General features: G+C 42.2%; 1 protein-coding gene and 1 long non-coding RNA gene across 2 annotated transcripts in view; one reads left to right on the forward strand and one right to left on the reverse strand.

Moving 5' to 3' along the window:
* Window positions 1-12,882, forward strand: part of NBAS (NBAS subunit of NRZ tethering complex) — a 253,228-nt gene that overhangs the window by 66,719 nt on the left and 173,627 nt on the right. The window contains exons 14-20 of the mRNA XM_037528501.2: window positions 3,206-3,269; window positions 5,630-5,823; window positions 6,833-7,090; window positions 7,744-7,869; window positions 10,595-10,746; window positions 11,915-12,052; window positions 12,312-12,390. Of these exons, the coding sequence (XP_037384398.1) occupies window positions 3,206-3,269; window positions 5,630-5,823; window positions 6,833-7,090; window positions 7,744-7,869; window positions 10,595-10,746; window positions 11,915-12,052; window positions 12,312-12,390 (1,011 nt within the window). The remainder of the gene's footprint in view (window positions 1-3,205; window positions 3,270-5,629; window positions 5,824-6,832; window positions 7,091-7,743; window positions 7,870-10,594; window positions 10,747-11,914; window positions 12,053-12,311; window positions 12,391-12,882) is intronic.
* LOC119259544 (uncharacterized) lies at window positions 1,487-12,048 on the reverse strand. The gene is made up of 4 exons (XR_008554169.1): window positions 11,926-12,048; window positions 11,007-11,081; window positions 10,457-10,590; window positions 1,487-2,111 (listed from the first exon to the last, which is right to left on the reverse strand). It is a non-coding gene; the product is annotated as an uncharacterized LOC119259544 (long non-coding RNA).

A 12,882-nucleotide genomic window follows, 5' to 3' on the forward strand; every position in this document is an offset into this window, starting at 1 on the left:
CCAGGGCACTTTAGGCTGTTTCCAGACGTAGGGCAGCGTGTCCTGCAAACAGTTCTGACATGGAGATTGCTCCTCAGATCGATCAGCAGGTGCCGGGAGAGAATGCCCCCTGGTGTGCTTTCATGGGGGTTATGGCAGTGTGGGGATCCTGTCCACGAAGCATCGGCCCACAGAGTGTGAACCCAATGTCATAAACTATGGCCAAGTTGCTCTTGTCCCTACCAGTGGGTTCCTGTGTTCAATGGAGGTAAATTTGGGCCAGTGTGAATGATATAAGGGGAGCAGTGGAATGGCGGCTTACCAAGCAGTGAGGGGCAGGCAGTCTGGAGTGCCACCTCTGCCTGATGCAGTTACATTGGAAATTTTGTGTGGGTCTCTTGTGTATAATGTAGCTCCACAAAGCTCTGCATATTGCAAAGTTCAGCATTTGGTTCAGGTATCTAGAATGAAATCTGCTATGACTAAAAGCAGATAGTTGGGCGTATGCCCAGAAGAATTGAACACCGTGCTCAAGCCCATGCTCATGGCAGTACAGTTCACACCAGCCACAAGGGAGAGACAACCCACATGCCCATTAACGGAAGAGTGGGGTAGATGATGGCTCTGCGCCAGCAGATGGTGTGCAGCCATCAGCAGAAATGAAATTCTGCTCCATGCAGCAACATGGATGGCCCTTGAGAAGGTCGTGGTCCACGAAGGAAGCCAGACACGAAAGGTTGTTTGAACTTTTTATATGAACCCTCTGGAACTGGTAGATCCACAGAGATAGAAAGCAGATGGGTGGTTGGGGTAGGAGGAGGGGGATGGGAAGTAGCTGCTTTATTTATTTATTTTTTTTTAAGATTTTTTTTTTTAATTTTATTTTATTTTATAGAGGCATGTTTTATTTATTTATTTTTGTTTGTTTGTTTGTTTTGTCTATACATGCACTGGGTACAGTCAGAAGCACGGGAGGGTGAGAGAATTCACCAGAGCCAGAGCGGGGAGCAGAGCAGGCAGAAGGACTGAAGCACACTGCTGAGGGGAGCAGCGGGTGGCAGGAGAGGTCTGCGCACCATGTGGGATCCTCCGCCGGTGGCCGGGGAGCAGCCGGGGATCGAACCGGCGCCGCAGAGGCCGCGGGCAGCTTCGCAACCCAGCGCTCAACCGCTGCGCCACCGGGGAGGCCCAGTAGCTGCTTTATTGGCAGAGAAAGCCACACTGTGGAGAGGGCGTGGGGAGACAGCACACTGCCAGCTGATCTCCCAGTGGCCTGGACATTCCAGTTAGAGCTTAGTGATTTAAAGGATTTAAGGGATTCATGAATTTGTTCACTCGTTCGCATTCAGCTACTGGGATGGCGCTGTGATAAATCTGGCAATACAAGACTGACAGAAATCCGGAATGCTTGTGTGTAGCACTGAATTTGCAGGGGATACCCGTTATTTAAGCAGTCAGCATGCCACAGTCTTCCGCCCCCGCTCCTCCACCCCCCCCCCCCCAGAGTGTCTGGAGACTGGCTCTCACAGAATGTTACTATGTGTTCATGGTGCTCTTTCTCATCATTAACTTTGAGGAAGACAGACCCATTTTGGATTCTCAAAGTGCTTATGCCAGTGAGATGATTTAAAATTTTTCCCCAAGGTATTTTGTTATATTTCCTTGTGATCTAGACATCCCTTAATTTACTCAGGGCTGAATCACAATTGTTTGCTGGCCCTAAAGTTTTAAACTGTTACTCCACACTCTCCTGGGTACACCCAAGTGTGAGGAGGGAGACTCCCATGTCACATCTGCACGGTGGTGTGTACACGGTGCTGTGGCGCAGGTGCTGTGAGAAGTCACAGGATCCCAGAACTTCTGATGTTCTTGTAAACAGTCCAATAGAACTTGAGTTTAGTTGATCGTTTTCAGTAATATGTACTGTGGTGTATTCTAATTCCTTTAAAATTAATCATCCTGTTTTGATGATTAAATGTACCAGAATAATCCATTTTTCCCCTTCATATAAATAGCCTCTTCCATGGTAACTTTTGTTCTGAATCATGTTTGAAGAATTCTGTCATCTCTTCTCAGGGACTAACTACTCTGGGTGACTTTCATAGTAGTGGAGAGCAGATTCTTTCAGGCCACTAAAAGAAAAAATGTCAATTTTAATAGACTAAAATGTCAGCCCCTGATAAATTGGTAATGAAACATAGATGCTTATTCTGTGGCATTAGATGAAAAAACATTTGACTTAAGTATAGCATCACATTTTTAGGCTTAAGAGTGCACGTTAAATACCCAAATGATTTTTGCTTATCTTTTCCTGCGCTATTGTAATTCTAAAAATTAAGTAATTAACAGTGAGACAAGAGGGTGTCTGGCAGTGGCTTAATCTCAGTTGTTTTATACTTGAGAGCATGGTGAGCATGCTGCCTGCCATGAGATTAGAATATGAATGGATTCAGTTTGAGGATTTCTTGGTTACATTTTTTTTTACTTGATACATTTTCAGTCATAAGAAGGTTGCCGGGGCCTGTCTCAGAGCTGTGGAGCCAGGTCTGGGAGGGTAAAGGAAGGGCTGTAGCCAGGCCAGTGTTGATTCACAGGGCAGCATGGTTCTCCTCCCAGCAGCTAGGCCAGTATGTGTGTGAGTAATGTGGAGTTAGTGTATCTTGTTTTGTTTTGCTAATTGTGTCCTTGCTATTCTTACTGTCCTTTGCACATTCACACTATTTTCTTCATTAAGTTTAGTCACAATACTTGTATGTGCTCTTTTTGAGTGTTAGAACAATTGCTTTTCAAGATTTTGGAGAAGTGTAAATTTCAACTCGGTTTAACTGGGAGATCAAAGGAAAGCACTGTTTCTATATTTTGTTACTTAATTTTTTTTTTAAGATTTATTTATACAAGAAACGGGGTACAGGCCAGATGCGCGGGAGGGTGAGAGGATTCACCAGAGACAGAGCAGGGAATAGAACAGGCAGACTGACGAAATGCTCTGCTGGGGGGAGCAGCGGGCGAGACAGGAGAGGTCTGCCGCGCCATGTGGGATTCTCCCCGGCTGGCTGGGATCGAACCCGCACTACGGAGGCTGTAGACAGCTCTACAACGTGGCGCTCAACCGCCTGTGCCACCAGGGAGGCCCTATTTAATTTTTTAATTAATCCACAGTTCTTGAAGATCTTAGACTTTTTTCACATTGTTGATTAAAGAAGACCTGCATATTTTTTATTTTTAGCCAGGCTTTGATGACCTTAATCCTGGTTGGAGACTCTCAACTGAGAAGAGGAAAAAAATCAAAGGTGAGTTGTATAAAGTGTGATAATTAAAACCTTAGGAGACTCCTATTGTGTAATACTGGCACTCTTTATACGAGACAATATGTGGAGGGGGAGAAAAAGTCTCTTCCTTCCTACCCGCCGAAGCTCTGTGGCTGGGTGCTATAAAATTCGATTGACAAAAAGACGGATCAGTGGGAAAAGCAGAAGTGTCTTCTTAGCATGGGCCGGGACTCATGCAATGGAGCACCCTCTTGGGGTTGGTTGGGAGTTGTGCTTATAAAGCCTATTACCAAGGAGCAGTACATTTGTGGGGAGTGACTAGCTAAAGGAAAAGAACTTTGAATTTCTAGGGGCCACAGGGGGTGTCTTTGTGGGAAGACAAATACATGGTGAAACTAATTGAAAATAAGGACTAGTTAGTAAATGTGTCGTGTGGATTCCTCTGATGCAGTCCCTGGGTGGTTAGGGATCTAGAGTTGTCTTTGGTGATTAATTCTTGTCCTTCCTGGTAGAGAGAAGGGGCACCTTTGCAAATTTATGTTCTGTATTTAGGTAAATAGGGGGAGGACAGTGAGTGTTCCAGCTCAAAATAATCCTCGTGTCAAAGCAGCACATTTTAGGTACATGTTCAGCTATCCCTCCATAAAAAATGGCCTGTAGGTACTTCTGCTTTACTTTGGTAGAAATGCCAATATTTCACAGAACTGGAACATGGCAGGAGGTCCAGTTTTCTGATGGTGGAGTATTAGTTTTACGGTTTTTTTCCCCCCAAAGCTTAGGGAGAGCCTGGGTGGTAGAGCTTGATTCTGCCCATAGGCCACCTTTGAGATGGCACACTGAGTATAAAGGTCGAGAGTGTACTCCTTTTTAAATACTCTAGGGGAGATAATAGAGAGGGAGTCTTCACAGGGTAATAAGCATTGAGTAGTTATTTGCATTTGGTATATCATTATCCAACATATTCACTCAGAAACGCGCTATTACTTGTCAGAGCAGAAGGCTGACTTCGTATTTAGATGGTCCTCTCCTCTTCTGCCCCTCTGTACACCTAGCTGTAAGCACAGGGACTCTGCCACAATTTTTCAGAGTTCCTCATTTCTCTGGATCGCTTTAGGCTTAAGTCAGAAGAAAATGTTGAGTTGTTGTGGTCTGTGCTTTCTTGAAATAATGAGTTATTCGCATGGAGCTGAGCTCCTGTTTTGAAATCTCTTATCTTCTTGCTCAAATGTTTACATATTTTTAAACTGTAATTTTTGAATATTAAACCTTACAAGGTTTTAAGTATTACCTTTAAATCACATCAGGTCTTTATGAAACAAGGAAGGTATTAAATGGGTAATAAAATTCTTGTAATATAATGCCATTTCCTTTTGAATGCCTTGGTTTGGTGAACAATGATTAATTTTCATCTCTAAAGATTCTTTTTTTGGTCTGGAAGGTGTTTGCCTCTTTCTGATTATTTGCAAGTATAGGGGAGGAAAAAAGGTCTTTTTCTCATTGTCCTGTAGATTCTCTGGCTGGGACCCAGTAAATTGCACTGATAAATGACATCGTCCAAAGAAAAGCATAAGATTTATGTAATGCAAGGTTCACGAGACACTGGAACCTTCATAAGGAAATAGAAACTAGAAGAAGCAGTGAAAGACAAGATTATCATAGTAGGTTTGGAGAAGAATGGAAAATGATAGAAAATCTCCTAAGACAAAAGGGATGAGCTAAGGGCAGTGAAGTAGGCGACAATTAGCCAGGCCTCTTCTTTCAGACTCCTCTTGGCTTCCTTCTGTCTTTGGAGATATGGATGCTCCTTCCCTCCAGGTGTCAAGAGGACACCTCTCAGCTGAAGGTATTACCAGGCCGTGGTCAGAAAGTCCTTTCTGAATCTACCATTTCTCAAATCTGCCATTTCTTTTATTTTAAAATAGTTCTTAAGTGAAAGTGGCCTCTTGGGGATCCTGACCCCCCCTCACAAATTTAAGAGTAAGTCACCAGTGGAAACTATTATATTTCTGTCTTATATTTTTTAAAAGGGTATAATTCTTTTTTGTTTGTCTGAAAAGGTGATATAGGAATATTAAAAAAAAATATTTTATTCATAATATGTACACCTACCTTTTAACTCTTTGTGTTGAAACGTGCCCTGTTTTCTTTGTGTACCGTAATTTATTTATCTCTGCATTCCTAGAATTTTGGACTTTGGCTAATTGTTGGCATTCAGATTGTTATTAAATGAGTTACCATTTTGTAATATTTGGTGACTTTCTTTTTATTATTTAACATACCTTTAGTGCCTTGGTATGATTTTTAAATTGATTATTGGGTTTAGTGGCTTGTATTTGAACCACACCGACTGATAATTTGTGTTGACTCCTTTCCTCCATTAGAGAAAGCGTCCCTTTACCCTCTGATAGATGTGAACTGGTGGGCAGACAGTGCCGTGACTTTGGCTCGCTGCTCTGGGGCTTTGACAGTCTCCTCGGTGAAAACCTTGAAGAATTTACTGGGAAAATCCTGCGAATGGTTTGAACCATCCCCTCAAGTCACTGCTACCCATGATGGGGGGTTTTTAAGTTTGGAGGTAATGCTTTCTTTCCCTTTTAGAGCAACCGTGTGTTTGAAAGTAATCTTGTCATCTTTCTTCTTGTCTTTGAAGAAAAACTAGGGCTTGGAATTGGAGATTGACTTGTACCACCAGAGAGATCTGTATTACTTAATCAATTAAAAACTTGTAGGGGAATAAAGAAAATTTGTAGTCATTTGCTCTTGTGTAAAGCATGTTTTCACTGACACAATGGTTTTTTGTCTTTTTCCTACATTAGTCATGTTAAAATGTGGGAGGTATTTTTACCTAAGAAATAGAGACTTTATCCTATTTCCACGAAGTAGGACAACTTAAAAACTGTGGGTCTCTTGGTAAGAAAAACATGTTTATCATAACAAAAGACATGCGAAACAAGGCCAGTTATTTAACATTATGTTTTTTGTCACTGAAAAACTCTTCTTTTAAGTCTTTCAGTGGGAGCAACCTTCAGTAACTTTCACTTCATTGCAGATCCCAATACTTTTTTCTTTAAAGTTTGTTACTGAGCCTAAAGATTTTCTTTAAAGAGAACCATGGCTTAAAATTTAAGCAACTCTTTAAGTCTGGAATGAAAGTTATCTTTAACGGTCAGGCTTTCAGACTCAGTCCTTTGTAAAGAGGGTGGGAGAGCTTTTCTTGGTAAAGCAAATACATATCTTCATGTTCATTTCCTAAATAGATTTTTTAAAAAGCCCATCTTATATTTTCACTGCAGGTACAAAAATTGACATTTTCAGCTCCTTTGTTTCCCTGAAATAGTTACAGGCCTATACTTACGACCTGTTAGCAAACAGGTGTTCGTTTGCTAAATGCATCCTTGCGCATTTCTCCAGCCACTGATGGATATGTTTGTTGTTGAGTTCCTTTGAATTCCATTTTCAATATTCATCACAGGATTGATGTAATGACTCAAAACAGTGTACAATTAAAAATGTTATCTCATTAATGTTAAGAACTTGTCCCTAGTTCCTCACTATTAATATAACGCCCTCTTTTCTCAATTTAGTGTGAGATTAAACTTGCCCCCAAACGATCTCGTTTGGAGGCGAGGGGTGGAGAAGACGATGAAGGTGAAGAGGATTCTGATTCCGACCAGGAAACCTCTGTCAAGGCTCGCTACTTCGGCTATGTGAAGCAGGGCCTGTACCTGGTGACAGAGATGGAGCGGTTCGCACCGCCGCGGAAGCGCCCACGCACCATCACCAAGAACTACCGCCTCGTGAGTTTGCGCTCAACCACCCCAGAGGAGCTGTATCAGAGGAAGGTGAGCGCACCCCGGGCCTGTGGGTTGCCGCCACATCTTTTCTCACTGAAGAAAAGCTAATTTTTCTAAAGAAAGATGACATTTAAAGAGGGATGCTTATATCATGGACAAGTCACAGAGCTTTTGAAAACAGAGCTGGCCTTTGTGGCTGAGGAATCAGAATTAAAACAGTAGATAAAAGATGAACTTTCCACTTAGCCTCTCCACTTTGTGGCTTGGCCTCAGTCCTCACCGTATCTGTTCAAGAACAGCTGTCTACTCAGATTCCAGATGGTGACAGACTTGCCTTCCAGTCAGAGCTTGGCTTGGGAAGCACATTGGACCAGCACTGTGTGTTCCAGGTACTGGTGCTGTCCCTTGAGTCGCAGGCACAGCCTTGGACCAGGTGTTAGCTCGTGTGCTCCTGGCCTGGCTTTGCTGTCTTTTTAACACTAAATTTGGGCATTTAATCTTCTGTCTTCCACTATAGTGCCCAAAGAAATACCTGATGCACCTGCCCTTCAGAATGTGGGTGAGCCCCAGGTGCCACAGTGCTCACGGAAATAGCTGGTGCCGACCAGGTTAAGGGGTTGTTATCAGGTATCAAATCATTGCAGTGACTCTGGGGACAGTTCAGAAAAGTGACATTGCTCTTTCCTTTTCCTTGTTCAAAGATTGACAGTGAAGAGTATGAGGAAGCCTTGTCTCTGGCTCAGACCTACGGCCTGGACACTGACCTGGTGTATCAGAGGCAGTGGAGGAAGTCTGCAGTCAACATCGCTTCAATTCAGAATTACCTGGTATATTTCAATGTTTTGGAAATGTGGTAAAGTTCAAACTTGCAGACTATCTTTTGGTTGTAGGGCTTCACAGTATCTGAAGTGTATTTTACTGAACCTGGAAAAAGTATCTTGTTACCAGGTTCTGTTGGCCCAAATACTCATAAGGCAGCTTCTTCCCTGGGCATGGCCTGTTCCTTTCTCTGACATATCTCCTCTCTCCATTTCCATCATCAGGATCATGACAGGATCCTGAACCACATAGCAATTTGAACAGGAAAAGTTTTAATATGGAGATTTAGTTTCAGTGATGAGAGAGTCACTATAAAGTTGTGAAGAGAACTCTAAGGAATACCCTAGGACTGAAGGGGCATACCCAAGGTGGGGACATACTTGGAAAGAAGCCTTCTCCCCCCAGGTTGGGATCCAGACCTCACGGGACAAGGGCGGTTAATGCACATTGGATAGAAGAGAAGTTCTCTGGGATGCCTTGGGCCAGGCATCCCATACTTGTCAAGGTTTGTGGGCAGGGAGAGGTGGGGTAGAGAGGCAGGCTAGATGCCTGTGGTTGGGGTGCCAGTGTGCCGAGTTTGGGGGACTGGTAAGCAGGAAACCCCCACCAGCAGGAGGATTGCTTAGGGTTGGTAGATAAGTAACCAGGTCCAGGACTGGGACTGAAAAGGAAAAACTCCCACTGATTGCAGGTTGGCCTAGCCTGGGAAACGTCCCCTCAGGCACCTGAGAAGTTCATTTGGAAGGAATCTGCCCACAGTAGTGCCACTGGAACTCAATGGAAATTGTCCTCAGTTAGAGGAAAGGGGGTAGAAGCCCCACCGAAAGTCCCCTCCATGCCCTGCTGGCTGCCAAGCCTAAGGAGCCAGGAGAAAGCCAGAGCACGTCTGGACTAGAAAACAGAGCCTTCCCCTGTGCAGTGGCTCTCCAGCACCCTCTGTAGATCAAATTTAGTACTGCGTTGCTCGCCATCCCCTAGCTGGCTGTGAAGAGACTGGTGAAGGTGAGTTGGTGAATAGGTAATGACACATCAAGACTGCCAGACACTAATGGCACACTTTTATAAGGGTCTGACTACTCACCTGACATTTAGAAAGGAAAATGCCCTTTTATTTGAGGTGATTCTAAGAAATGTTCTTAGAAAAACTCAGAACTGTTTTTCCAGAAAAGTTTTGTGCACGAGTAATTCAAAATAAACAAAGATGTAATCTGTAAAAGGTGCACGTAAGAATTTGATGTTTCAACTAAACAGAAAAGTAATCTATTCATATAAGTAACACATCAGAGGTGAGAGAACATGAGAGATAGTGGATAAAAACAAAACAGAAGATGATGAAATTGCTTGTGTTCCTGTGGAGTGTCAGAACACTAAACCTGTACTGTCCTGCTTCCTTCACACCCCGAGGAGTGCGCCCGTGCGGTCATGTGAACCCACGTAATGACTTCCTCTGGCACACAGTAAAGGACACCTTTGGTCTCTGAAGGAGCTGACAGGTATTGGTAGAGACCCAGCAAGTACTTTTTTTTTAATTGGGGAAAATACTTAATTCAGTAAAATAGGCAAGTAAGAGAAAGAACACTAGACCGGGGCAGTGCAGGTTACGGAGGTGGCACTAATATGGCCTTGTATTTAGGGAACTTATCATCTTACTGATGAGACAAGCTTCATTCCTAAAGTAAGTGACCACACAGGAAAGTTTCAGATACATGGGGTGGTACCCCTTGAGGGTGGTGATCATTATAAATTCTGGGTATGGAAGATGTCATGTGACAAAAGTATTCTGAGCAGGGATTTGAAAGGATTCAAAGTCAACCTTCGATGATAGTGAAAATGGGGACTTATGAAAAGAAAGATTGATTTGGATTCAGGAGAATGTTGAGAGCCTGGGTTGACTTAGGCTTTTTAGGGTACGGGAACTGTTGTGGAATTTTGACTTTGGAGGTGCAGAGGAAGGTGGTATAGAAGGTAAAATGGAGTGGGAGGAAAGTGGTGGTGGGAGGCCCTGCTCAGGGCAAGGCACTCTGCAGTGTATGAAGCAGAGTCATGGAGCAGGGGAAACAAGGATATTTTGGAAAGAATTGATGTGATAGAGGTTCATGGAAACAGTGGGTGTGACCCAAATCTTACTTCAAATTGATAAACACAGTGACTTTCTAGCATGAGGACAAGCCCAGGATTTTGAATGGAGTTGGAAGAAACTGTTAGAAGGGAGGAATAGGCCTTTGGGCTTTTCAAAGAATAGCATACTCTGGATTTTATGTTTAAATTATCGTCTGCGCCTTGTGGTGTATCTCATGGCCAAGTAAACAAAGAACCTTGGTATGCTGCGCCTCATTAGTTTTGTTTCCAAGTTAAGCATGCTTGTTTAAATAGGATATAGATTTTCTCTGCTCTGTATTCTCTGTTATACAGGCCAAATGCAAACTAAAGACCAACTATTAAAGTTTGGAAAGATCTTTTTATGTTTCCAAGAAAATGAAAACGAGCTTTGTGTTTCATTAGAAGAGGAAAGAGAGCAGTTGGAGTCACATTTCCTTCACCCAACTCTAATCACCTTTGTGGAATTAAGTTGTGTTGAGCTTTTTCAGCACCTACCGTGTGTTGCCAACTTCTTAGGCTCCACACTCCCTCAGGAATAGCTTTACCACTTCAGAAGGCAGTTGTCAGGGGCTCTCAGGTGTTATGGGTTCTTTAATGACTCTCTTTTATTTTTATTTTATTTTTTGTACCTAGAGTAAAATAAAGAAACGATCGTGGGTTCTTCATGAGTGTTTGGAAAGAGTTCCTGAAAATGTGGATGCCGCAAAAGAGCTACTTCAGTATGGATTAAAAGGCACAGACCTGGAGGCTCTTTTAGCAATAGGAAAAGGAACAGATGATGGCAGGTTGGTTACAGAAGGACTGGAATTCAAAAGTAAAGGTGGCTTACCCTTCCCTGAGACCATGGGAAGGGTAAACTTCCCCTGATTTGGTTTATTCTGTGATAAAGCAGCTGCCTTTGATCAGTGTTTTTATATCTGAGGCCATAGCTTGCTGTCCTTAAAGGTATATATGTTTATGTGTGATAGCTTGATGCTAATACGAGTACATGCTACAAACATGTATGAATGTCAGCTATTCCTAAGTTGGGGCTGAAGACACATACCTGTGTGTGCTTCCAGGAAAGAGGAACTTCCTCAGACAAGTTCCAGCTTCCTTCACTTTCTCTGTAGCTTCAGACCTTAACAGAATCACTTTGATCAAATCACATGTCTTGTGACAGCACCTCTAACTTTTAATCACCATGGGGATGTCAATTAATAATAATAAAGTTTTTTCAAGAGCCATTGATCATCAGATATTTGGTACTTCTTTTTTTAAAGATTTATTTATTCATGCATACAAGAGCCAGGGCACAGGCCAGATGCACAGGAGTGTAAGAGGATTCACCAGAGACAGAGCAGGGAACAGAACAGGCAGACTGACCAAAATACACCACTGAGGGGAACAGCGGGTGAGACAGGAGAGGTCTGCCACACCATTTGGGTTTCTTGCCGGTCGGCTTGGAATGAACCCGCGCGCTGTAGAGGCTGCGGACAGCTTCACAGTGCTGCACTCCACTGCCTGCGCCACCAGGAGAGGCCCTATTTGGTACTTCTTTTGAGATACAAATATAATACAGTATCTGCCAAACACATGATGTAAATGAGATTCACAGTCATCACTTTTTAAGTCATCACTTTTTAAGACCTTACATAGAAGCCATACAACTTGTAAACTCTGGGCAAAACCTTCCTCATTGACTGTTTAACAGTGGGTGAATATAACCTCATGTGATTTCTCTAAGTAGTTTTCTTTTCGTGCAATATTAGTATTTCTATATATGATGATTATGACTGACTTCTTTCCCATTTTTTGGATATAACGAGTGAATTGCTTTACTTGCAATAGCAAAAGCTCTCTTTTAAATTGGAAATTTGCTTAATAATAAAATCTGCTAAAGGTGCGGAGTGCATCTTTCACTAACTGAAATTAAAAGATTGCTCAAAATAGACTTGACTTTCTTTCTTGTAGATTTGCGTTACCTGGTGAAATAGACGTTGATGGCATCGCCTACGAGGACCTTTCTCCAGCTGATGAGGGACCTGCCAAGAAAAAAACAGAGGAGCACAAGAAGAGGCGAGAACTGCTGAAATTAGTGAACTTTTCAAAGTAAGTGATTTATTACTGTTTGCTTGGTAATTTCATTAAAGGTAACTAGTCATGTAAGCATGTCCTATGCTGGAGATGATGGCTTTATATTATTTCAGCAACTTAAATGCATTGGATACTATTTTGCCTTTGTGCTTTTGGGTGCTGTTCCATGAGTTTCAGGCTCAGTGGGATATTGATCATTTTTATTCTGTTTTAACTCTTAGTGATATGTGCTTTTATGTAAATATGAGTGGTCTAATATAGTTATTCAAAACAGGTTGACACTGGAACAAAAGGAGCTTTGCCGTTGTAGACTGAAATTACTAACTTACTTAGATCGGCTCGCAACGTATGAGGTAAGGGTTAGTTTTGTTCAAACCAATTGTGTTCACTTGATCTGTGATTATAAATTCTGTGACTTCCCTAATACCTAATATTCTTGGTCAGTAGAACTATGTGGGAAAAATTCTTTTTGTACAGAAGTAGTTTCTCTTGTATACCATTATGGCAAAAATTAGAGCTCATGACAGGCCACTTGTTTTGTTGGCCTAGAGACTAAAATGTTTTAGCCATTTTAGGGTATCTTTGTTTCCTATGTTTATACTCCTTTTGGTACTTTCATTTTACATTTTGATTTTAAAATTGTTTTATAGCTCACATATAGGATTGCTTATATCTGCTTACCAGTTGCTAATATCCACCTATAGTACCGAATTTCAGCATGTGCTAGGTTTTAATAATTCTAATATGAATATTTCTGACTCCTTATTTTAATGATTTGTTAGTGAATGGAATTTGGCTGATTGAACTTTGATCCTAATTATGACCCAAATTAGATAGTTGAACTT

This window comes from Talpa occidentalis, unplaced genomic scaffold (genome assembly GCF_014898055.3).
Source record: "Talpa occidentalis isolate TD23 unplaced genomic scaffold, MPIMG_talOcc4v2.1 talOcc4.5, whole genome shotgun sequence".
Classification (NCBI taxonomy): Eukaryota; Metazoa; Chordata; class Mammalia; order Eulipotyphla; family Talpidae; genus Talpa; species Talpa occidentalis.